The following is a 27,020-nucleotide window of genomic DNA, read 5'->3' on the forward strand; positions in this document are numbered from 1 at the left end:
AGCCAACAAGATTCCTATGGTTATTCTGAGATATAACCTATAGTATTAAAATGTAGTTAAATACCTCTAAAGGTTTGCAATGCTCCAAACCTTACCTCATTTTTGGCTATTATATAAGAATTGCTATGTTCTCATTCCAGCACAGTAATATGAACACAAATCGAGAGTAACCACCTTCCCACCTAACTTTTCGGTTTCTCCTTGAGGCACACTCACAAACTCCTTATGAAACCTGAACATGAACACCACTTTGACTGGAAAGGGAGCTAAAGGGGAAAAGAGAAAACACCTGCCAAGCACTCCGACTCACTCATAACCCCAATTCTCATCTCCAAGTCATCTCTCAAGCTCCAATTACAGCAGTTAGTGGTCAAGGCAAAGCTCTCTCAGAATGCGGTTCAGCAATGAGAGCGAGGCTTTCCATTCGCTTTACCACAGACGACTGCTACTGCTTACGGAGGTTACATTTAACCACCAAGTAGCCAACATTTTGGAAACGGTCCTTTAGGAAAGAACTATATATTCTGGGCTTGCTCTCCAACACCCAGTGCTGCATGCATGAACAACAACAACAAAACCCCAGGAAATGCAAAGGAATCCAGAAATTTGTGGACACAAAACTCGGTAGTTTATGACAGAGGCTAACTCAGGTTTCCTATTTTACGCTGCAGCAACTATCCCCTGAGCCAATTATTCAGAGGACTAAACGTGACCCCCCCAAGTAAAATAAAGCACCCACCAGATTCATACCATAATGAAACAAAGTTCAGAACTCAGTTCAAGGGCATCATCCTTTATGAATTACCACCTATGTTCTACCTATCAGTCACAAGCCACTCATCAGTACCTGAATTACTTTAAGTTTCCTTCGGCCCTGTCAATAGTATTATGTGATGAATGCATATTTGAAGCTACAGAATTAAAATTTAAACATATTAAAAATTGTTCTTAATGTTCGTTTATTTTTGAGAGAGAGACAGAATGTGAGTGGGGGAGGGGCAGAGAGCGAGGATGACACAGAATCTGAAGCAGGCTCCAGGCTCTGAGCTGTCAGCACAGAGCCCGACACGGGGTTTGAACCCACGAACCGTGAGATCAGGACCTGAGTCGAAGTCAGACACTCAACCGACTGAGCCACCCAGGGGCTCCTAAAATTTAAACGTATTAAACACGAGTACAGGGGTGGTCGCATAACAGTGTGCATTTTTAAAAACTCATCAAAGCGTACACTTTAAGTCGGCAAATCGCACTGCATATATATGCGACATAAGTGGGAAGTGATCATTCGCTCGTGAAACATGGAAACAACAGTGACTGGGGAGGACATGGAGGGAAAGAAACTTGCTTATCCCAGAGCACGGTTTCTCCGCCTCCCCCTCCCCCTTTAGTTATAACCCCCAAAAATGTTTACAGACACTGCCAAGTGTCCCCTGGGGCAAGCTTCCCCCACCCCTTGAGGATTTCTGCATCGCATCCTTATAACAAGGATCTATTATGTAAGGTTTTATTATGTAAATTTGGCAAAAGCTTGTGGTGAAAGGTAACAATCCCAGAGAAAGAAAAAAAAAATGGAGACAGTTGATGACTAAAGGGTTATTTAAAACACTTTTTCTTAACAGGTGAACTCTACCAAACATTCATTCACTCATTTGTTTATCTGTTAAATTTAAAAAAATTAAAAAAATTTATTTTTGGGAGAGCACAAGGGGGTGGGGAGGGCCAGAGAGAGGAGGACAAAGCATCCAAAGTGGGCTCTGTGCTGACAGGCTGACAGTAGTAAGACCCATGTGGAGATCGAACTCATGAACCACGAGATCATGACCTGAGCATGACCTGAGCCGAAGTCGGATGCTCAACCGGCTAAGCCACCCAGGTGCCGCTATATTTAAAATTTTTATTTTAATTCCAGTTGGTTAACATACAATGTTCTATTAGCTTCAGGCATGCAATATAGTCATTCAACATTTTATTTACGATACTTTCGAATACAGGCAATCAATACCATCAATGCCTCCCTCCACAGCTAATAAGCACAGATAAATCTGGAAACATCTCAAGCACATTTTTCTAAGAGTTGTCTTTAACTTATATGTTAGGTTTCATAGCCATAAATTATCACCACTGACCAACTCAATAACATCACAAATTGCTCATTTATTTCAGTAGAACAGAAAGGAATTAAAGAACTGATCACTTACTCTGAGGACAGGATGCAAATATACCCTAGACTTTCAGTAAGTGGTTTCTCAAGGAATCAGCTTTTGAAAACTCAAGTCCCAAAGTTCAACCTTCCGTCAAATTAAAAGAAAAATCTATACCACTTCTGCCTACTAATTAAGCTAACAAAATGCATATTAACTAAGGCTGTGAGACTGACTGTGGGTCAATAGCTAGTTTGATTAGTTCCTCTCCTAACATATGAGATACCAGGTTAAAAGAAATAAGATGTTTAATAATTCCACATTTAGAAATGTATTTCAAGGAAATAACTCTCAAAAGAAATTAGATTAAAAATATTCAAAGCATTCCTGGTGTTAAAATACTACACAACTCCCAAATCTGCAAACCAAGGCAAAGCAGCAGACGTTTATGCTTTATCGGACACAAAGATGGTTGAAAGAAACCCGAGTTTCTGGTCCAATGCCTTGTCTCCAAACCACTGAGGGGAACTGAAGGTAGTAAAAAGGGCCCTCTGGATATTGTCAGAACTTTAAAAAAAAAGTGTCTAGGTTGGGGCACCTGGGTGGCTCAGTTGGTTGAGCATCCAACTCTTGATTTTGGCTCAAGTCATGGTCCTTGAGTCATGGGATTGAGCCCCGCATTAGGCTCCGTGCTGAGCCGTGGAGGCTGCTTCAGATTTTCTCTTTCCCTCTGCCCCTCTACCTGGCTCGTGTTCTCTCTCTCTCTCTCAAATTAAGAAAAAAAGTGTCTAGTGCACTAGGTCAGTGCTCAGATGCAAGGTTTAGAAAAGCAAAGGAACAAGCATAGTCAGATGAATAAATGACCGGATTAATAATTATATATTTTTGTACTGTATATAAATGATTGTATGTATTCCAAAATTATATACAAATATATTGTATACAAATAGAAGCAATTACATTTTTATTTTGAGAGAGAGAAAGAGACAGAGCGCAAGCAAGGAAGGGGCAGAGGGAGAGAGAGAATCCCAAGCAGGCTCCACCCAATGTAGGGCTCGATCCCACAATTCCACAAGATCACGACCTGAGCTGAAATCAAGAGTCAGACACCCAACTGACTAAGCCACCCAGGCACCCCATTTCTTAAAAACTAATTTATTAATAAAAAATTTGACAAATTAGTGTCATTTTCTTTGGGTAAATACACAGTAGTGGAATTAATGGATCATATGTTGTTTAGATTTTTAATTTTTGGAGGAAACTCCATACTGTTTTTCACAGTGGTGGCACCAATTGACGTCCCCACCAACGATGCCGGAAGGTTCCTTTATCTCCACACCAGAGGGGAGGGTGCTGAGGGTAAGCAAAATGGGTGAACGGGAGGGGAGATCCAGGTTTGCAGTTATGGACTGAATAAGTCATGGGAACAAAAAGCAGAGCATAACGAACACGGTGGCATTGCAAGGTCATTGTATGGTGACAGATGGTAGTTACGCTGGTGGTGAGCACAGTGTAACATATAGAGGAGGCAAATGACTATATTGCATACGTGAGACTAATATAACATTATATGTCAACTCAAAAATTTTTTAACAAAATTAAAAAAAAACTTTAAAACCATAGGAGTTAGGGGGGAAAAACCAAATGTCTTTTCATGGGACAATGCAATATGGCCCCCAAATTGATATAAGAATGGACAACAAATATGTGAAAATATATACTTCCTTGTTATTAACCAGAGGAGAGGAACACAAATTAAAAGCACCATAATACTATTAAACATCCACCAAAGCGAGAAAACATTGAGAAGTTTCACAGGGTTAAGTGCTAGAGAAGATGTGAAACAACTAGAATTCTCACTCGTTCATAACAACTAGAAAAAATAGTTTAGCAGCATCTTTTAAGTTAAAGATGCACTTATATCTTCACAGATGTTCAACAGGAAACAAAACAATGTTCATAGCAGCATTATTCATAAAGGCAACCTGAAGACCACCCAAATGTCCAACAACAGAATGAATCATTTGGGGTACAGTCATATACTGAAATATTATAAAGCAATGAAGAAGAATAAACATAGCCCCAAGGAGCAATGTGGATGGATCTCATATGTGAAGTGAAAGAAGTCACAGAACACATGGAGTGTTATGTAATGTACATAGTATTCAAAGATAGGCAAAAACAAAAGAGAGAGAGAAGTACCGGGCCATTTAAGGGTACATTCAATACGTGGTACAGCTATTAAAAGCATGAGGATGATAAGTCTAGTTTCCCTACCGAGCGGGGAGAGGAAGATACGATAGGGTTATACAGGAGGCTTCTGTTCTATTTCTTAAACTTGGAGGCTAACTAGATGAGCATTTGCTTTTTTAATTATTCTTTAAGCTATATATAAGTATTTTCACACTGCTTTATAGTTGGTTCTTCCATAAAGACTTAATTTTTCAAATACAAAGTAATACACACAACGATTTCCACACTGCATCCATATGCAGTCCACATGTGAAACACACAAAAACTGGAAAAAGCAGAATTGTGTGTTTAGGATGATTACAATTGCACAGATGTGAAGATAACAATGTCAAAGCTCACAGGTTAATTGAGAGTGATGTGATAAAGTCATGTTCATCAGAGGCTTTTCCTAGAGCAGTGGTTAGGTTCATAATTTCAAAACTATTTGATTGCTGGGGCACCTGGGTGGCTCAGTCCGTTAAACGTCCAACTTCAGTTCAGGTCATGATCTCACAGTTCGTGGGTTCGAGCCCCGTGTCGGGCTCTGTGCTGACAGCTAGCTCAGAGCTTGGAGACTGCTTTGGATTCTGTGTCTCCCTCTCTCTCTGCCCCTGCCCTACTCATGCTCTGTTTCTCTCTGTCTCAATAATAAATAAACATAAAACAACTATTTGATTGCTACCACACAGTAGATTAAATTTAGAGCTGGTGGTGTCAAAAAATCAATATGCAAAAAGAGGTCCAATTGGCGATGAGTTTAGAATAACCACAAGTCCTTGAATTGATGTGTAATACACATCTTCAGAAGGCAAACATACAAGGCAGATTTGAGAGACTTAGGATTGTGTACACAAGTCTACATGTTGCCTGATTGTACAACAGATATTCGTCAGCCACAGAAAACTTTTGGTTGACAATTACATTTCATGGCAAAAAGGTTTTTTAGTCATTATAAAGCAGGGTACTGTCATTTTCTTGCCATTCATAGGGGGTATAAACTTGCTTGAAAGCAAGTTCACGGGAGGAAGCAACTTCACTCCAGCTGACAAACGTACTTTTGAGCCAATGAGCTTTATCTGTGTGTCCACCTGTGGATTAGGTAACTGTATTTAAACTAGTGTCAGCTCTCCTAGGAAAATGCCTGATGATTCCCACTGCTTTCAGCTTTGTTCCTTTGAAGGAAAGAAAAAAAAAACTGCATCTCCGGCAGCTTTTAATGACTTGGCTTCTGTCTTGTTCAAAGTGGTTGGGAGGTTATAGGCGTGAGAGACAAGTTCACATCCTTACCATGTTTCACAGCAGCGGGAGGAATAATGCCCATGTGGTTTGGGACAGTAATTTAGTCTTGTCGGGATATGTGTTTTTTGTTTTTTAACGAGAGTAGAATGACTATCTCCATGAAAGTTTCCAGGATTCCTTAATGTCTTGCCCACCCCAGCCATAACCTGAAGCGAGACAAAGACATTTAGAAATTCCAACCTTGGGGAGCGAATGGGCAGTTGTCCAGTTTCAGGAACTGCTCTGAGCCTGACATGAGGATCCCTAGACAGTTTTCAGCATCTACTTTCCTGTGAGCAGTAAAACTCCCACTTGAGAAGCTGGAGTCGGGAGCTGAGAGGATGGAAAACATGAGAAAGATGGCCCCGGCCTCAGTTTTCTACAAAAGAAACATATAAGGTAATTACACCCACTGAAGTTCTAAACTTTGACCTTTCTGGAAAGCCAAGGCTGCTTCTCTGTGCACTGAACCCTTGGGCAGCTTCTAGGAGCCAAGGCTGGAGCTGATGAGGCTTTGTCCTCAGAGCTGTGTGGGTTCCCAGACCACCCTCTACCCCATCTTCAAGGTCTACCACCGAGAACTTGACAACAAGCACCAGGCCAGGGCAGGTGGAGAGGTCCCGACTGGAGCCTCACTTAAACATGCCCTTGAACCGAACTCTGGACCTCAGCTGCCTCTTTTCAAACTGAGGAACAGTAATTACTCCCTCACCATGTTGTTATGAGGATTAAATAAAAGAATGCATGTGAGGCGTTGAATAGTATCCGTGTCCTTTTGTAAATGCTCAACAATCAAGTAGCAACTATAAATAGTGACAACAGCAACATCACCAGGACCTAATACAGGTACCTGCATACACAGGGGGTACTCCCTGGATGCGGACAGGCCCATTCATAACTCTCCCTTTGCTCTGTATGCACCACTCAGCACTTTTCCCTCTTCAGCAATAAAAATCGACTTGGAGAAAAGCCATTTACATCAAGAATAAAAATACCTTCTCTATCTCAAACCACTAAATAATATACCTATCAGCTAACAGGGCCATTGTCTACCTTAGTTTTTTTTTTTTTTTTTTGCTAAGTAGGGCAAACAGGACCAAAATATATGAAAAGCGGAATTGTTTCATGATCGATGTGCTACACTGGAAACCCTCTCACTCACATGGTAAGAAGATACATATATACACCAGTGTTCACCAAAGCACTGCTTCTTGGAAAGACACAGGAAATCAGTGTCTCCATAGGCAGGAAAAGAGATAAATAATGATATATCCATACAAAGCATGAACTCGAGCAAAGGTCAGCAAACTTTCTGCAAATAGTAAATATTTACTAATTTCTGAAGTAAAATATTTTCTGTAGATAGTAAGTATTTTAGGCTTCCTGGGCCATCCGGTCTCATTTGCAACTACTCAACTCTGCTGTTTTGGTGTGAAAGCAGCCACAGAGAATACCTAGTTTACATACAAAAAGAGGTGGCTGGCTAGATTTGGCTCCTCGGCTATAGTTTGTCAGCCCCTAACCTTGAGCCCCATTTATTAACATGGGAACAATGTCAGAACAATGTTGAGCAAAAAATGCAAGCTTCAAAACGATATCCATGGTGCGATTCATGTATATAAAGTTTAAAAATCTGAAAGAAATACTTTATAATTATTGTAGATATGTATTACAGAAATAACATTTATACATTTACTCCACTTAGAAACTCTGGATTTATGACAGAGATGTAGAAGAATCAACTGATTTTTTCACGTTTTTTTAAAAACCAAACACCCCAAGGAAATAAGCCCAATGCCAAGATCTGATTAAGTTGGGCGATAGATACAAAGGTAATTATCATATCATGCCCTGTCTTAATATTATATTTGAAATACGTGGTGAAAAAAATCTCTGTTTACTAGAAGCACGCATTTTCTTTTATTTTGAAGAGACAAAGCTTAAAAATCAAGTTAAACTTGTTTTGCTCTGCCTTAATTTAATCCAATGGCTAAAATGGACTGGGGCAAAGAACTGCTACATTATAAATGACAGGATAATGTAAAAATAAGCACTCCATCCTTGAGAAACAAAGGAAAACTACATACTATAAAATGCCCGGAATATACATATATATTTTTTAATTAAACTCTACACCACACTTGGAGCTTGAACTCATGACCCCAAGATCAAGAGTCATATGCTCTACTGACTGAGCTAGCCAAGCACCCCAGAAAATTTTTGTTTTTAAGACAGCATTTACTGTTTTCTTAATTGCAAATGTAATTCATGTTGTATGCAAGGGGAGGAAAAGGAGCCTCAGAAAATAAAGAAAAGCCCACAAAAAAGTAACCCATGAATTATTTCACCACCCAATCATAACTACTAACATTCTGATACGGGTCCCTCTCCAGGATTTGCTACATGCATTTTCTTCCTTACAAATATGGTATACCACATATACAGACTGTTTTGTAGACAGCTTCTTTGTATAGCTTTTTAATTAGAATATTCAGTTATGAACTTTTCCTGTATTTTTATCTCAAAAGAATTCACATGCTATATACAGAGTTCACACCTCATATCTTGGTTTAAAGACTTTGATCTGAGTTTCCAATGACGTGGAGAAGTGCATTTCACCTCCATTTATCATCTAAACCAAACCAAAGCACTCCAAACCCCTCACTGAGCCACCATTCAGAGCGACCTGTTCTAAGCCATTTATAAAAAACTGTCAGGCTGGCTACCTCTGTAGACCAGGACTGTCTTATGAAAAATACAACACACAAAGCAGTTACTTGTTTGTTCTCAAAACATCTCTGAAGGATATAAACAACTGCCGGCTTCACGTCACAAATAGAGCAGCTGCTGTTAAGGAGATAATAAGTAACTTGCGCCAATAACTTGCTTCTACCCTGTAGTAGAACCTTCATCCCTTACACAAGATTTACTGGAAACTTGGGCTTCCATTAGTGCTGAACGCTTTGCTACACCTACTACATCCACTACCAGCAAGCAATTTAGCATCAGCTACATGTAGAACTCTGGGCTTACCACACAGTTGAAAAGAATCCGGTTTATGATCTCATGCTTCTTACGTGAACAGATAGACTTTCTTCAGTTTTGATCTCCACCCCAAACTCCTCTTTTGATTCCAAACCTAGCTTTTTAACATCTCAAAATATCCACCTAATCACTCTTCCTGAGTAGCCAAGGAGCTTTACTGTTAGGAAAAAGGAGAGACTAAGGAGGATAGGAATCACACCTGCTTGGTCATACCTCACCAGAACCATGAAAAGCTATTCTTCCAGGCCAGAGGGACATGTGCGGACTGCTACAGAGCTGTTCAGGAGGCTGCAGAGTCTCGTGACCAGGGTTTTACTGGGCCCAATCAGTGACGTTTTTCCTTTCTCTGCTACTTGTCCCTATGTTTCGTTCTCCTTCTGTCCCTACACCAGCCATGTCCCTTGTATCTGAGTTCAAGTGCCTCCAAAGCAACAGATCCATCTAGATCTCACAAGCCTGATCATTTTAAGTTCCACTGACCAGCCTACAAGCAAAATAGTCAAGGGTCAGATCCTTTCTCCTGGTCAGTTAGCTGTGATCATGGTGGGCAGTGGGAAGGGTCAGGAAGTAAAGAGATGGCCGAAAGTAAGGAAGTGCGCACGGCCACTTTTGTCAGCAAAGAGCACAAGTGAGCAAGCTTCGGAGAGCCGGCCTAGCTCTTAAATCTACTGGGGTCACCGGCTAAACACATGGAAAATGGAACACATCATAGTAATCTCACACCAGCTTCTAAGGTCTGCATTTCCATGAGGCCATCACCATCATTCAGGTTCTTCAAGCACATAACACTGGGGTTCTCAATCACTCACAAATATCCTTGCCATATCATGAAGTGGCTGCCATTGTCCTCTCTCCTTCATTCTCATCCTACAGGAGATGCTTATGCTTTCCTAGTTAAGCAGGTTTCACCGCTTCTTGCCTTTCTTACTCCAACCCAACCAACTCACTGTTTCTAGTTTAGACCCACCTGTAAACAGCTTCCAAAGCTACCACTCCCTGCTCGAAAATATGGCCTAGTCCCCCTACCCCTGCCAGCAAACACAGGCCCAAAGCCCTAACCCACAACAAGGCCTGTGCCTACTGACCTGGATGCACCACGTTTTGTCCCTTATTATAGCTAAACTCACTCCTGCTTTCTACAAATCTCTACTTATGCCACTTCCTCCATCTGATTAGCAATCAGGATCCTTTCAGGGCACCACGTGTCAAAACGCCATCATTCTCCAAGGTAGATTCTGTCCACATGACTTTTCCAAATTCCTCAGCTAGATGAACTCTCTCCCTTGGTCCCATCTCACATAATTTAAACTTCTAGTCCTTTAAGATAATTGTAATGCTGTCCAATAGAGATCCACTGGAGAGCTGCATATCTAACTTAAAATTTTCTAGTAGCCACAGTGGGTATGGTGATGGGGCACCTGTGTGGCTCAGTTGGTTGAGCGTCCAACTCTTGATGTCAACTCAGCTCATGATCGAGCTTGTGGGATCGTTGTGGGATTGAGCCCTGCACTGGGCTCTGCACTGAGCATGAAGCTTGCTTAAGATTCTCTCTCTCTCTCTCTCTCTCTCTCTCAGGGCACCTAGGTGGTTCAGTCCGTTGAGTGTCCAACTCTTGATTTTTGGCTCAGGTCATGATGCCAGGGTCATGGGATCAGCCCCATGTCAGGCTCTGCGCTGAGTATGGAACCTGCTTGAAATTCTCTCCCTCCCTTCCTCTGCCCTTCTCCCCGACTTGTGCTCTCTCTAAAATAAAAAAAATAATAATAAACAGGTGAAATTAATTTTAATAAGGTTTTATTTAACTTAATATGTCCAAAATATGATCACTCCAACACATAATATAAAAATGGAGAGATTTTATTTTTTCATATTACATTTTCAACATTTATGCATTTTGTACTCGGAGCACATCTCAATTTGGACTATCCACCTTTGATGTACTCAAATGGCCACTTTATTGGATAGGGCATTGCTAGGTCTTTCAAAACCAAAACTTGTTGAGGCTTGCTTCACTCCCATTCTTATAGGCCCATATAAAAGTTTGACTCTTGAGGCTAAGGATTATCCCTTCCTTATATTGGTACCCCCCCCCCCCCCACCAAGAGCATAGCATGAGTCAGGAAACCATAGCCCATGGATTAAATCTGGCTGCCCATCTCTTTTTGTAAATAAAGTTTTATTTGAATATAGCCTTGCTTCTTTAATTACATTTGTCTATGCTGATATCACATGACAATGGTAAAGCTGAGTAGCTGCAACTGGGACCATATTGCCCACAAAGCCTAAAATATTTACTATCTGTTCCTTTATAGAAATGGTTTGCTGATCCCTTCCCTATAGCAGTGACTCCCAAAGCATGGTCAGTGGGCCAGCAATGATCAGCAAACTCTTATCAGTCCAAAATGAGAAGAAGCTTGCATCAGAATGTAAATACATTTTTTGGTAACAGGACTTTCCTAATGAAGAAAGCAGTATATCAGCTGATAGTCTGACACTACCTCCTTATCTCACTATAACTATTTAATTGACTTTATTGTACCTTTTGCCATAGAATGTAGAAAGTTTTTATAAGCAAATACAATGGTTTTTAATTGCTTCTGAGTCTTAAGCTAGGTTAAGGCAGTCTCTCTGACTCGTATCGTACATATGATCTCTACATTTTCTCATAGGATTTTGGTTTTACATTTATGCCTCTAAAACAACTGGAAGCTTTAATATTATTTAAGTAGGGGCTCCAATTTTATTTTCTTTCATACATCCAGTAGCATCATTTAGCAGCATCTCTCACTAAAATCAATGTTCTTTTTCATATAATAAACCATGTACACTAGAATTTAATTCTGGATTCTCTATTGTTCCCCTGCCCTATTTGTGTATTTCTAAGTCAATATGATATTGAATCAATTAGTGACTTTATAGCTGCATTACTTATGTATTACCACAAATGTAGAGGCATAAAATAGCATACAATTGTTACCTCACAGTTTCTGCAGGGTCAGGAGTCTGGGCACACCTTAGCTGGGTCTTCTGTTTCAGAGTCTCACAAAGCTTCAGTCAAGGTGTTGGGTGGCTGCGGTTTCATCTGAGGCCTAAATGGGGAAGGATCTGCTTCCAAGATCACTTTATTATTGGCATCATTCCATTGCTTGCAGGCTCCCAAACTGGAGGTCTCAGTTTCTTGCTGGCTGTTCACCAAAGCTGCCCTCTGTTCCTTGCCATGTGGCCCTCTGCATAGGGCAGATCACAATATGGAAACCTACTTCTTCAAAGCCAGCCAGGGACAGAGTCTCTCGGGAAGATGGACGTTATAGTCTTATCTAATATAATCATGACCATGTATTCACATACATCTGAACATCTTTGTTGTATTCTATTAGAAGCCATTCATAGGTCCTACTAATACCCATCTGGAGGAGATTACACAAGGACATGAATACCAGGAAGTGGGAATCATGCCGGCCATCTTATAGTATGTCTCCCACAAGAGTATATCCTGATAACTGATAGGCACATACTTCTTTTTTCACCCCAAACTTCTCTTGATTTTTCAGGCATCTATTCTTCTACATAAACATTATTATTTTATCAGTATCACCCCTACCCCTCAAAAGAGTCTTGTTGGGATTCTCCTTGGAATGGCACTGAACACATTTTTTAGAAAACTGTTATTTTTATGATATTCAGTCTCCCCGCTCAAAAACACAGTGTCCTTTAATCTGTTCAGATATCATTTTATGTCCTTCAATAAAACCTTAGTTTTCTTCATATAATAGCCTTGCCCTTCAAAAAGAATGAAATTTTGCCATTTGCAACTACGTGGATGGAACTAGATGGTATTATGCTAAGTGAAATTAGTCAGCCAGAGAAAGACAAATATCATATGACTTCACTCATATGTGGAATTTAAGATACAAACAGATGAACATAAGGGAAGAGAAGCAAGAATAATATAAAAAACAAGGAGGGGGATAAAACATAAGAGGCTCTTAAATACAGAGAACAAACTGAGGGTTGCTGGAGAGGCTGTGGGTAGGGGGATGGGCTAAATGGGTCAGGAGCATTAAGGAGGACACTTGTTGGGATGAGCACTGGGTGTTATACGTAGGGGATGAATCATTAGAATCTACTCCTGAAATCATTATTGCACTGTATGGTAACTAACTGGGATGTAAATTAAAAAAAAAATACATAAATGCATAAATAAAAATGTAAAAAAGAGCCTTGCCTTTCTTGTTAGCTTTATTCTAAAGTAGTTATGATATCTGTTGCTACTGAGACTAGAAGTTTTTTCTCCCTCTCCTTTTCTAAGGCTTATGCTAAAATAATGAAAAGCAAGTAATTTTTATATTTTTTGAAAAAGTTTACTTATTTTGAGAGAGACAAATAGCACAAGTGGGGGAGGGACAGAAAGAGAGAGGGGACAGAGCTGACAGCAGTGAGCCCAATGCGGGGCTTGAACTCACAAACCATGAGATCATGACCTGAGCTGAAGTCAGATGCTTAACTGACTGAGCCACCCAGGTGCCCCTAATTTTTGTGTTTTCATCTTGTATCTAACAACTATGTCAAATTCCCTTAGTTATTTTTAACTGCAATTTATTGGGTTTCTTAGTATACAGCAATTGTATCCATGAAAAGATCCAACAGTAAGTTACTTTTTATTTAACTGCATTGGCTGGATAAACCAAAATCATAAATAATGGCTAGCAAGAATCCTTGTCTAGTTCCCAACTAACTCAAATATTTTTAATATTTTACTATTTTTAAACAAATATTTACTGTTGGTTTTAACATGTGTTGAACGTAAATCATCTCTGCTAATAAAATAATGGTAGCTACTCTACCGTCAAGGAAGTGGTGCATAACTCCACAATCCTTAAGTGTGAGCTAGGCATAGTGACTTTCTTCCGAAGAACACAGTATGGAAAGGGGGAAAAGAGTAACTTTACAGTGAGAAACTTGATAAACTATCTCAACCAGATAATCAAGGTCAACATCAACAGCAATAAGTCATCTTGTTAGTACGCACTCTTCATATGATGTGATGAAAACAGCACTTAACCACTGTGGTCTTCTTTCCTAAAACATGTAACCCCAGTAACCATGAGAAAAACATGAGACAAGTCCCAGCTGAGGGCCACGGTACAAGGTATATAACCTCTACTCTTCAAAAATTGTCAAGTCATCAAAAACAAGGAAAGTCTCAGAAACTGTCATAACCAAAAGAAGTCTAAGGACACATTACTACTAAATGTAATATGGTAGTCTAAATTGGATATTAGGCAAAAACTCAGAAAATCTGAATGAAGTATGGACTTTAGTTAATAATGTATCGATCTTGGTTCACTAACTGTAGCAAATGTACCATACTAGTATAAGATGTTAATAAAAGGAAAAACTGGTTGTATGGTAAATGGAAATTATGTACTATCTCCACAATTTTTTTGTAAATTTAAAACTGTTCTAAAATTAAAGGCTTATTTAAAAATAATAAGGTAAAAAAAATAAAAATAAAAATAATAAGGTAAGTCATTGATACTTTGTTTAATTTTAAGTGACAGATTTATATTTATTTATCCTATGTAAGAATATCCTTATCTCAATGGCAGAGCTAAACTCAGTGACCTAAACTCATTATATTTTTTGGTTCCTATTCAAACTCTTTTGCAATCCTAGTTCTTCTCAGTTGCAAACTATAACATCCAAAAAGTTAATTATCCTTGATTTTCAGGATTGGGAGTGTTCCGATCAATTTACTCATTAAATAAATATTGACATAATACCTTCTTGTGTGCAAAATATTAGGAAAAAAGCAACACTCTACACTGTAAGTAATAATGTTGTCAAAACATGTGTGTTTCACACTTTTCAAAGCACTTGAATGTCATTTATCCTTCAACACCTGACTATGGTGTGTAAGCACAAATCTCCATTCTGAAGAGGAAACTGAGGCTCAGAAACACTTATGTGACTGCCTAAGGCCGCACGTCAACTCTCCAAATCAAGGTCTCACATAGGACTGATTCAAATCCCCTAGAATAGAAAGCAATAGCTAAAAGAATACCAAGTGACTGATACAGTTTAGAATATGAAACAGAAGTTGAGAAAAGCAAGAAATCCTCAAAAGTTTCATCAGAAATAGAAATGGAATGCTGAGAACAAACTGAGGACTGATGGGGGTGGGGGGGAGGGGAAGGGGGGTGATAGGCATGGAGGAGGGCACTTGTGGGGATGAGCACTGGGTGTTATATGGAGATCAACTTGACAATAAACTATTAAAAATAAGTAAATAAGTTAAATAAAATAAAAAAGAAATAGAAATGGAACATAAGTAGTGATGAGGATGTGAAAGGAACATTTACCGCCCAGACTCATTATCAAGCTTTAGGTTCCTTCTCAGTGCAATGGAATCTACCTTTGGGAAGTCCTGGAACAATCCCTGGAAACCGTAAACTCTCAAATAATCTTTGCAGAATGATTAGAACAATTAACTGGCCCAGGAATTCTGTACAACACCATGATGATGTTTGAAGAGTGGGAACTATAGTGCAGAAGCAATTTCATTTCACTGGCAAGCAAAAAGTGGTAGTCTGAGGCAAGAACAAATGTCTCCATACTTCTGGGGAGAAGCAAATTGATTATTCCATAGGCGTGGTAACTAGTAACCACCAGTACCCGCTTTTAAATCTATTTGATCAATGACAATTCACCTCAGTCTAATTATCAATGACAACTCAACTTGCTTCAGGGAACATTCTTCTGAAAGCCAATTACAATGACAGCCTCACACAATCTGAGGCCAATCAAGCAGCAGCAGACACACCGCAGTGAATACATTTTTTGGAGCCACTCAACAAGGGTCTCACCCAAATGGTTCTAAGGCCAAGGTCAACCACTGATGCCTCTGTAACCAAAGCAACCCTCAAACACCACCACACTTCCCAAAAAAGATCAGAAATCTACCTTACTTGTAAACTTCTTTCTCCTATTTCACTTTTTGTTTTATATGTGTGATAATAGTCTAATCTTTTGACAGAGGGCAAACCAGGACTCTTCTTAACTTCTCAGTGCAAATGTGAACAGAAATAGATTTCCTCCGAGGAAAGGAAACCACTCCAAAGTCTAAGAGTTCAATTGAAGACCCTTGGGCTACGTCTTGCTTGTGGAATCTTCTCACACTAGCTTTCTGGTACCACAGACCACATCACAGGAAAGCATTCATATGGTAAGAATTTATAACAAACTGCATCATGAACCAGAGTCACCTCCCAGGAATCAGAATCACCTTGGGAATGGTTTTAAAAAATACATACCCAGCCCACTCTCCAGATCCATTAAAATAAAACCTTCAGGAGATAGGGCCACACATGTGTGTTTTTATAAGTCCCTTAGTGATTCTGATGAGCACTTTTATAGTTAGGGATGACTAGCAGGGTCTCCCAAGAGTGACAAAGCCACTCTCATTTACTAAGAGAGACTGGAAACCTAGCTTCAGACTTTGAAGCAAAACAGAACAAATCAATAAGTCAGTGCTAGATACTCAACAGCTAGATATCCCCTAGCTATTTCCAGATCCAGAAGAGTCGAGATGAACCAGGCTTGCTATTATACATTGAGCTCTCTTGGAATCAATGGTTCTCAGTCCTACTTGAACAGCTGAATCACCTAGGAGATTATGTAAAAGATACAAATGCTTGTACCTGACTCCAGACCAACTGAATCAGAATCTCTCAGGGTGGGAGCCTAAGCATATATTTTAGGTCTCCTTAGGCAATCCTGATGGGCAATCAGGGTTGAGAATCACTGATCTAGATTGCTCAACTAGTATCTGTACCTGAATCACCGCATCGTCTAGTAAAAGGCACCTGCAATTTTCCTAAAAGAGATGATGAAAAAGACCACTGTGCCTTACAGAAAGAACTAAAGAAAATCTTACACAATAGAACTGTGATCCTTAATTCAACCACCAAACTACTTGACATGCTTTCATGTGCTTTGCATGATCAAATAATAAAAAGGGAAAACAAAGAAAAACCCTCTCCTATCTTTTCCCCCCTATGTCCTTCTCTTGACAGATATTGGGGTTCTATATAAAAGAGGCCAAAATGTTGAGCCAAAAATGAAAAGCTTTCTGTCATGGCAAGGGGGATGTCAAGCCAAAAAAGGAAATTTAAGAACAGCAATCCAACGATCTGCTTGCCATGCAGAGATAACCCAAATCAGAAGCTGCTGTAATGGGAACAGAGGAGAAAAAGATGTAAGAATATATTTTTAAAGTGTGTTTCAAATTGGTTTAGCAGTGCATTAGTCACCCATGTCAAGGGTTTAATACATTTAAACAAAGAAACGCAGTCAGAGATGACTTTCAACTCTCAGCACCCTCTGAGGTGCTTACTTAAAACAGTATATAATGCTGAACAGTCCATGAATCATAAGTAATATAGCTCATGGTAAGGTCACATCAAGAACTCTAGCTATAATTAAAATTGAGGCAAGTATTTCATTCTAATTGGACAAAATTTCAGCTAGTTCCTAAGCAACTACTAAGTGGAAAAAAGACTTAATGTTCTCCCAATGCTATAAAAGGTAGTGTACATATCCCTAACTGCATATTGCATATGGGAAGTGAAGTCGATTAAGAAGAGGCCCTTCAGATTATAACGTACAAGTCCTATAATAAACATGAGTGGTTATCATTGTAGTAACAGAAAAACAGCAGAGCAATAACCCGTTTAACATCACACTTTGAACTCTGGTGCTTCCACGTTAAATTAACATAGCAAGGTCAGAATTAGGTCAGAAGACACGAAGGCCTTCACCTGGTGGGAAGAAATGAGCAGAAAAAGCAGCAGCAAACTTCAGAGCTTCATTTCCACTGAATGCAACTCTAGTCCCTGATGTCCAGGTGACCTTAAAGAGGATGTACCTTAGTGAGCCTGTTCCAACCCAGAACACTCCCCTTGACATCCAAAAGCTTTTTAAAAATTGAAAAGCAGATACCAATATCTACTAGCACAGCCCAACTATTGCCATTTTAGATGCTCCCGTCGATCACTCACAGGCAACTACGTATTTAATTAGTACCATGCAATGAAGAGATACAAATATAAAGGACTTTCAGTTAAAGATGATGGATTGAACACATCCATTTACCTTGGCTACCTCCCAAAACTCCACTGAAATGACACTAAAAGGATTTCTAAAACCCACCATAACAAAGAGAATGGAACAGGAGACAACCACAGTGACATTTTGAAAGCTGAGAAAAAGCCAAATCTCATGGCAGCTATGAGAAAAGCCAAGAACAAAATATTTCCACACAAGCACTCCTAACAGGCAGCTTCACGCACACCTGGAACTGGGGATGACAGGGGGCTAAAATAAGGAGGATCTGGTAAAAAAAAAAAAAAAAAAAAAAAAGTCTTTTGTAAAGTAATTAGATCTTCTCCACCTTCTGTCTCTGGCCTTTTCCCATTCCAGCATAGGCTCGGATTTATTTTCAAGGGGGGATAAAACAGAGGGTCTCTGAACTGTGGAACAAAGGCACAGTGGACACAGATTCTATACTTAAAATAGGGGCCTAACAAAGGTTTATGTACTGCATGTGGAGACACCCAAATTTCTAACCTTCTTCACCCACCTCATTTACAGCATTTCTTAATTCATCATGACTGTCTTTTAGCTCCTTGGCCTCTGCAGCGATAGATTCTCTGCTGTCTTCCATGCGTTTTTCAAACCCAGGTATTAATCTTATGACTATTATTCTAAATTCTTGCTCAGTTATACTATTTATATCTGTTTTGATCAATTCTTTAGCTGTCATTTCCTCCTGGAATTTCTTTCGAGGAGGATTCTTCCATTTCATCATTTTGGCTAGTTTTCTGTCCCTTGTGTGTTTTAAAAGCTTGTTATGTATCCTGTACCTGTGAGCACTACTGTATTAAAGAGGGGTCATACACTGTCCAGGGCCTGGCCCTTCAGGAGGTGTTTCTTTGGAGCGTTTTACATGCTCTCTGTTGTTGTGACTCTGGTTGCTTTATCTCCTACTCGTAGTGATGGTCTGGACCCTCCACCAGGTGTGCTTTGATTTGTTTGTTGAAGTAACCCTATGGCCCGCCAGGTTGTCTCCCTGGGCCCCTGGAGACGTCTCTGTCACTCTGCAGGCCAGACTCCTGGAATTCCAAGTCCTCTGGCCGCAACACTGCTGTGTTTGAGGGATGAGGCAACTTCGGGTCCCCCTAGTTCTCTGCCATGTTGGATTCCCATCCTCCTAATCTCCTGCCAAAGAGAGGATTGGAAGATGCTTCTGTAGTGAATCTTATTGGGCCAAAGGAAAAGACTTAAAGATACTGACCTTGGTTCCAAACTCAATTATCCAGCCAAATTACACAACTTAAAATCAAGAAACTCCCACTTAATATACTACTAGCTTCCAATCAGCTTTTTAGTGTTCTACTTTTTTTTTTTAATTTTTTTAATGTTTTTATTTCTAGGAGAGAGAGAGACAGCGTGAGCAGGGGAGGGTCAGAGAGAGAGGGAGACACAGACTCTGAAACAGGCTCCAGGCTCTGAGCTGGCAGTCAGCACAGAGCCCGACGCGGGGCTCGAACCCACGAACCGGAGATCATGACCTAAGCGAAAGTCGGACACTTAACCGACTAAGCCACCCAGGCGCCCCTTTAGTGTTCTACTCTTAAACAGGTATAGAACAAAGAGCAAAAGTTGCCCGAAATTGGAGGTAAGTCTGTAAAATGCCAGAAAACAGAGAAGTTTGAAGGAAACTATGCAGAAGAAGTAAACAAAAAAATCATTAGTATTGCCAGAGGGATTTTAGAAAGATACTACATTTTTGAAATAAGAGGAAGATGATAGGAAAAGGAATAGATCTCAAAAAGAAGCTCCTAGAAATCAATTTATAAATCAAATGAAAAATGCAATAGCAGGCAAGATCGAGTAGGAGACATGTCCCAGAAAGTAGAGCAAAAAGGTGAAGAGGGAGGGGTGCCTAGCTGGCTCAGTCAGTGGAGCATTTGACTCTTGATCTTGGGGTCATGAGTTGGAACCCCATGTTGCATGTAGAGAGTATTTAAAATCTTAAAAAAAAAGATGAAGAGGTGGAAAATAGGAAGGAAAATTAGAGAATCTGTCTAAGAGGCACATTCAAAGAGAGAGAGGGAGAGAATAGAGAAAGTGAAAGTAATCAAAAAGATAATTCAGGAAAATTTCCCCAAACTTAAGGACCTCAGTTGCCAGATTGAACGAATGCACAGGAAAGAAACAAAAATAAATATATAACAGGACATATTCTGGTGAAATTTCAGAGCACCAAGAATAAGAAAGAGTCTCCAAAAGCTTTTGGAGAAGAAAAAGCAGAACTTAAGAAGAATTAGACTAACATTTGATTTGTCAACAGTAACAAGAATAAGAAGACTGAGAGGAGGGGCGCCCGGGTGGCTCAGTCGGTTGGGCGTCCGACTTCGGCTCAGGTCACCATCTCATGGTTTGTGGGTTCAGGCCCTGAGATGGGCTTTGTGCTGACAGCTAGCTCAGAGCCTGGAGCCTGTCTTCAGATTCTGTGTCTCCCTCTTTCTCTGACCCTCCCCTGCTCACGCTGTTTGTCTCTCTCTCAGAAATAAATAAAACATTAAAAAATTAAAAAAGAAGACTGAGAGGAGGAGGAGGAGAAGAAACAGTAACATTCTGAGCATAAATGACTTACAAGCTAGAATTCTATACTCAGCCGAACTATCAAATGAAGTGCAAGGGTAAAATAAGATTTTCACACTGGCAAGACTTCAAAATATTAACCTCCCATGCATCCTTTTCCAGAAGGTTACTAGAAGCTTTGCTTCACCAAAATGAAAGAACAAACCGAGAGAGAGAAAAACAGGATGTATAGGAAACTGAGGCTCCAACATAAAAGGAGACCGGATTTTCCAGGATGATGGTAAAGGGAGATTATAATGATGTTGGCCGTTTCCAAGGCCCAGAGAACACTAGCCCAGATTAAAGGTTAGAATGCTCTAGGAGAAATGTCTCCGATAGGAGCTGATAGGATTCATGAGGTGTTTAAACATACTGCATGAAGATACACAGCTCTTGAGGAGAGCATGGGGATAAATTAGGGGCAAACATGGTAGAGGGACAAGCAAAGGATATAAAACAGGGCGATTTTTACAGAGAAAAGAAAAAGCTGTGCACAGAATCATAATATACACACTACGTGGCTCAGCTATGAATAGGCTTACCTAGTCACATTCACCAGTGACTACTGCTCTAAGCAGAATGACATAGGATAATGATAAGCAGTACACTGGGGTCTACCCCAATACAGAAAGGATGTGAGCATGGGAGAAAGGGGGAGGAGAGCTAATCTTCATCTTCCATAGTGGGAAGACAATATATAACACCTACTAGTTGAGAAGTAGTAGAGCAAGTGCGTTACCTAAAAATGAAGGTAAAATGCTACAAGCAGCAGCTGGCAAAAGTTGGTAAACATTCTATTGAAATACCTGGCATATAAAAGCCATTTAATGACTGTTTTTGAATTACACAGATATGCAAAATAGTAAGTATAAACTTCAGTATGTGCCAAAATTCAGACACTGACTGAAATGTTAGGGAATTCTCATTATTTTCCTCCTCTATTCAACCCAAGGAGAGAAACTTTCTAGATGACAAAAGAAAAAAGAAAAACATTTTGACAACTATGCTATTAAATCCTCCCAAAAGGGGGAGCACCTGGTTGGCTCAGTCCATTGAGTGTCCAACTCTTGATTTTGGTTCAGGTCGTGATCCCAGGGTCATGGGATCAAGCCCCATGTCTGGCTCCGCACTGGGCATGGAACCTGCTTGAGATTCTCTGATTCTCTCTCTCTTTCTCTGTCTCTCAGTCTCTCGCTCTCTCCACACCCCCACCCCCACTCCTCTCCTCTGCTTGTGCACGCTCTCTCTAAAATAAAATAAAAAAGTTTAAATCCTCCCCCTCAAAAAAGATCGGTGATGCTTACCAAGTGAAAAAAAGAATCACTCATATTTTTCCATAAGAGAGTTTGATAGCACTCTTGATAAGCTAATTAGGTACCTTGATATTTAAAGAAGAAATCAAAACTAATATATGCAGGAATGAAGTAAAGGATATTTCTCTTCACACATTATTTAGTGGATTTAGGTGCAGTGGATTTAGAACTCATGTGAGTGTCTAAAATACATTAAAAATCATAATTCAAAACAGAATTTACCAAATAAGTGGCATACTTATAAAACTGTCCTGCTTGTTGTTGAAAACAATTTTATTTGTCATGAAGAAGAGAGATTTTGCTTTGTATTAGGTCAAAATAGTTATCTTTTTTATTTATGCTCAAGAAATTAAATTCCAACTACAATTTTATATAACTAAAATGTCTGGCAAACTAGCTGACCATAAAAATATAATAACTGAACTATCATTAGGATAAGCAATTCTTTAGAAAGTCCTCTGTCCCATGTTTGTATATATCAATGTCAGGAACACATTTAAATCACCACAGGTAAACTGGAAAGGAGGCTGCTTTGAAAAGCCTCCCAATTAAAGTAAATTGAAATAAATAAATGAGCCCAAGTGTAGTCAATAAAGTTTCATTCATTCATTCATTCAAACCTATTATGTGCCAGGCATTGTTTGCTAGTCTTTGAAGCACAGGATAACTTACTCCTAGGTGTGTTTTTTTCCTCCTCTTCTATAAATCTGAAAATGAAACATATAAACCAGGAAATATAAAGGACTGATTTAGCTGGCATTCAAGTGATGTCATTTACTGGAACACAAATCATCTTCTCCTTTTAGACACTATTATATAAAAATCTACCTACCTTTTATCTTCAAAAAGGAATTACAGTGCACCATCGAGATTGTTTTTCCTCTCACCTGGGATTGTGTTGAGCATGGTCTGGTTTGGCGGCTCCAAACACTAGTAAATACAGTTTTGCATAAGACTATTTTTCTTCATAGGACTTACTACGATATAAAGCCCAATAGTATAGAGGTTGCAGGTACTGTTAACATGGAGCCAGCACTAGATGCCAATAGCACTCCAACCCCAGCTGCGACGCAAAAGGTCTCCAGACATTGCTAAATGGCAGGAGATGGGTGGGCAAAAATGTCCCCTGTTGAGAACCACTGCTTTAGAGGAATACCTCAGAGGGGGAGAGTGATTATAGACAGAAGAGGAGACCAGATAAAACAAAGATCTCTCTTCCATAACATTAGATTTCTGCTTTAGTATACACTCAGGTACATCCACCTCTTGATGCTACTGGTCTACCATAATTTCAAGCTCAAGCGTCTTCTGGTCCTGAATCTAAATGGAAGGAAGGGAAGAGAGGTAGTCCCATGAAAGTGATTCACAAAGAACACAAAGGAAATAATTCTGACTAACCTTCCCTCCATCTTCCACTTAAAAGACCCAAGGTCATCTTTTTTGTTAATTACCTAACCTAGCCCCAGAAGTTTTGACAGGTATTTGAATACCTAACTACTTGAATACCACATTTGAATATGTGCCAGACATAGTTCTAGGTGCTAGAAAAATATAAATTTGTCTACTGTATTTACTGAATTGATAAATCACTCTAATTGACACCATTTTCTTCATGATTGTGGATTTGGCAAAAGATTCCTAGACAGCACAGCAAAAACACAAGCAATGAAAGGAAAATAGGTAAGCTTGACTTTGTCAAAATAAAAACTTTTGTACTTCAAAGGATACCATCAAGGAAGCGAAAGGCAGTCCACAGAATAAAAGAAAATATGTGCATATGGTATATCTGATAATAGTTTTGAATCAATAATGTAGACACTTGCAACTCAGTAATAAATGAATAACCAAATAAAAAATGGGCAAAGGGTATGAATAGATATTTCTTCAAGGAAGATATACAAATGAACAAGAAGCACATAAAAAGATGCTCAACATCATTACTCATCAGTGAAATTCAACTCAAAAACCACAATGAGATTCCTACTTAAATGGCTAGAATCACAAAGTCAGATAATAACAAATGTTAGCAAGGATGTGGAGAAATCAGAACCCCCCCCCACCAATGTGCAGTCATAAAATGGTGCAGTCACTTTGGAAAACAGTCTGGCAGTTCTTCAAACAATTAAACAGAGAGTTACATAGGCCCCAGCAATTCCCAGGAAAGAGAGTTGAAAATATATGTTCACACAAACATTTGTATGTGTACATTTATAGCATCATTATTCACAATATCCAAAAGGTAGAAACAACCTCAATGCCCATCACTGGACAAACAGATGAACAAAATGTGATATAGTCATACAATGGAGAATTATTTGGCAGTAAAAAGAAGGAACAAGGATGAATCTTGAAAACATTACATTAAATGAAAGAAACCAATCACAAAAGACCACATACTATATGATTTCATTTATATGAAATGTCCAGAACAGGGAAATCTACAGAGACAGAAAGGAGATTAGAGATTGCTTGGGGGGGGGGGGGGTGAGGGAGGAGGATGGTAGCCAAACGTATGGAGTGTCTTTGAAAATGTTCTAAAACTGACTGGGGTGATGGCTGCACTTATCTGTGAATACACTAAAAAACCACTGGATTGTATATTCTTAAAAGGGTGAATTATATGGTATGTGAATCACATTTCAATAAAGTGGTTTAAAAACAACAACAACCAGCATTTAAAGTACAATGGAAACATGACATTTGGACAACACTTTATTAACGACTGTCTTATTTAAAATACTCTCGAATCTGGAGAGATCATCTTCATTTTCTTGGTTGTGAAATGATGATTGAATGCTATTTAAACTACCGAAAATGCTCCAGGTAAACATTTTATTTGAGATTATAAAAAACTTAAAACGCAGGCATCAAGAAATTCAGAGGACATAAAAATACAGTGCTTGTTTACAATTTATCAGGGGGCAATGAAGTAATTATATGCACGGGGTGAGAGCGGGAGGTAAGCAAGAAGAGTTAAAGAGATCATATGAAAAGCCTCAGTCTAGAAGACTCCCTTCTTTACCAGCCTGCAGTGATGCTGAAAAAACACTCCATATATACTGTAAATCTTATTTTTCAGGAAGCTGAAAATAATCACCCATATGATTTACTCCGGTAACAAATAGGAAGTCAAGTAAATACTAAAGTGCCAAACACAGAGATTTAAGGAAATAAATAAAAAGCTAAACCAGTTCCCAGGAATGGCTACTGGAAAGTTTCCGCAAAATTTTCAACCTGTGTCGTTTTCAGTCCAAATGAAGTCCGTTTCTGTGTCTGCCTTCTGTGATGTACCAGTTAATCTATCCTATCTGACTGCAGAGCTCTTGGAATGTGTGGTCCTTAGAGTCCAGTTTCCCTGACCTGAAGCATCACCAATGCCAGGGACAAGGAAATGCCAGCGGTGGGGTTGGGGCACATCGGAGATTTTTTTTTTTTTTCCATTCTTAATAGATCTCAGCTCCTGCCTTGGTCATTACAAACAGCTTGGTTCACCATCGACCCGAGTCTCATACAGTACTGTGCCCAGTTTCAAACCAGAATTAGAGCTAATTGGGGTGGGGGGTGGCACGGAGAAAAACAACCAAAGGCGGGATTAGCTTTTTCTACAGAGCCTCAGGGTTCAAAATGACTGCCTTGGAAGGTGAAATGACCCAAATTATTATTGGGGTGGGCGGGGGGGGGGAGGTAACAGACATTCATTCTCCTGTAGGGTGGCTGTGGCTTGGTGTGGAAATGCAGAACTTGGGGAGGGAGGGGGTTTCTACATGGAAAGAGAAACGACAGGGAATGGTCTTTAGGTACCACCCACCCCTCCAAGTGAATCACTGCAGTGTCAGCCCTGCACTGATCCCACGAATTGCCAAACAGGATGAGGTAAGGCAGAAGCCTTGCGCGCCCCCCCTCCTCCTCCACCTACCCCCGCGCACAGAAGGGCGCATCCCTCCGCGAGGTGCACCACGCACCCCCCGAGGCCTCAGCTGAGGGGCTGACGTCACCCTTCTGCATTGAGCTTCAAGGACTGGGAGCTGCACCGGTTAGATGGGGTGCTGTCACCAAGTGGCAGGGGTCCTCCCCCAGGACTCTGCGGCTTGGGTTCGCGCAACGACCGAAAAGACCAGATGAAGAGTGGAGGGGTGGAGGGGAGTGGGAAAAGGGTCATAAGACCCACCTCCTGGGTCTCCGAGAAAGCTCAAAGATGCCCCTAGTCTATATAAGACCCTCTCCCGTCAGTGTGTCTCCGTGCGACTGCAGCGCCCTCTCCCCATCAGTGCGTTTGGGGGGCTTCGGTCGCCCTTGCCCAGCCAGGCAGGCACAGGACTCCTGGCGCCTCCCTCCCGCAGCCCCGCGGGGCTGGGAATAACCGGGAATCTGGGATCAAACCCAGTACTCCCGCGCCCTCTCCCAGCCAGGTTAGGTCCTAGAGGCACCGCGAACAGGCTGGTAAGGGAGGTCAGGGAGGGGTGTCCAGAGAGGAAAATAGAGGAATAAACTCGCAACTTTCCCTAGAGGCTGACTCTATCCCGCGAGCTTAAAAAATAAATCAGCGCATTAAAACAAATTTTGGAAAGATCGACGACCTGCAGTCACCGCCACCACGCAGCCCCTTGCAGCCCGCGCCGGGCGGGGTCCGGGGTCCCAGCAGCCCCAAGCTTGCACCCCGCCATCCTGCGGCCCCAACCCAGCCCCGTGAACCTATTTCCTTAAAGGAGGAGACCGAGATTCGATTTTTGGTTTGGGTTTTTTTCCCCCCTCTTCCTTTCTCCGAGCATCACTGTAAGGATGGACGGCCGGAGGCCCGGCCACCCGCCCGGCATGGCCACTCACCCAGAAGACGAAGGAGTAGATGATGAGGAGGGTTTTGAGACAGGTTATCACAGGTTTGGTCTCCATTCTCCTCGATGCCATACTACAGAGCTCCGGCGGCGGCGGCGGCGGGCGGCGGGCGGCGGGCGGGCGCGCGGGAGGGGGGAGGAGGCGGGGCGGGGCGGGGCGCGGGCGCGTGCCGCGAGAGGCCCCGTGCACGCGCCGACGAGGCCGTGCGCGTGCGTGAGCGCGCACTCCGCGGGGCGCCCGTTTAAGGAGTCGGGCTGGCATGACTGCGCATGCTGAGAAGGCCCCGCGCGGACAAGCCCGCGCAGGCTCAGACCCCCAGGCGAAGGGCCGGCCCGGGCCGCGGGGAGGGAATGGAAGAGCCTGGGGGTGGGGTCGGAGGTCAGCGCAGTGTCTTCCAGGCGGCCGCGGCACGTAAGTTTCTGCTTTATGCACCGTAGGGCTTTACATTTGCAGAGCTGTGCGCACCTGGCGA

At 40.9% G+C, this 27,020-nt stretch overlaps 1 protein-coding gene across 1 annotated transcript in view; it reads right to left on the reverse strand.

Annotated features, from left to right (window-relative positions):
* The window catches only part of TSPAN7 (tetraspanin 7), a 126,934-nt gene extending 100,262 nt beyond the window's left edge, over positions 1 to 26,672 (reverse strand). The window contains exon 1 of the mRNA XM_039256339.1: positions 26,540 to 26,672. Coding sequence (XP_039112270.1) covers positions 26,540 to 26,620 — 81 coding nt within the window. The 5' untranslated portion in view covers positions 26,621 to 26,672. The remainder of the gene's footprint in view (positions 1 to 26,539) is intronic.
* Positions 26,673 to 27,020: the final 348 nt, after the last annotated feature.

Source organism: Hyaena hyaena, unplaced genomic scaffold, assembly GCF_003009895.1.
Source record: "Hyaena hyaena isolate Hyena2069 unplaced genomic scaffold, ASM300989v1 scaffold_12, whole genome shotgun sequence".
Classification (NCBI taxonomy): Eukaryota; Metazoa; Chordata; class Mammalia; order Carnivora; family Hyaenidae; genus Hyaena; species Hyaena hyaena.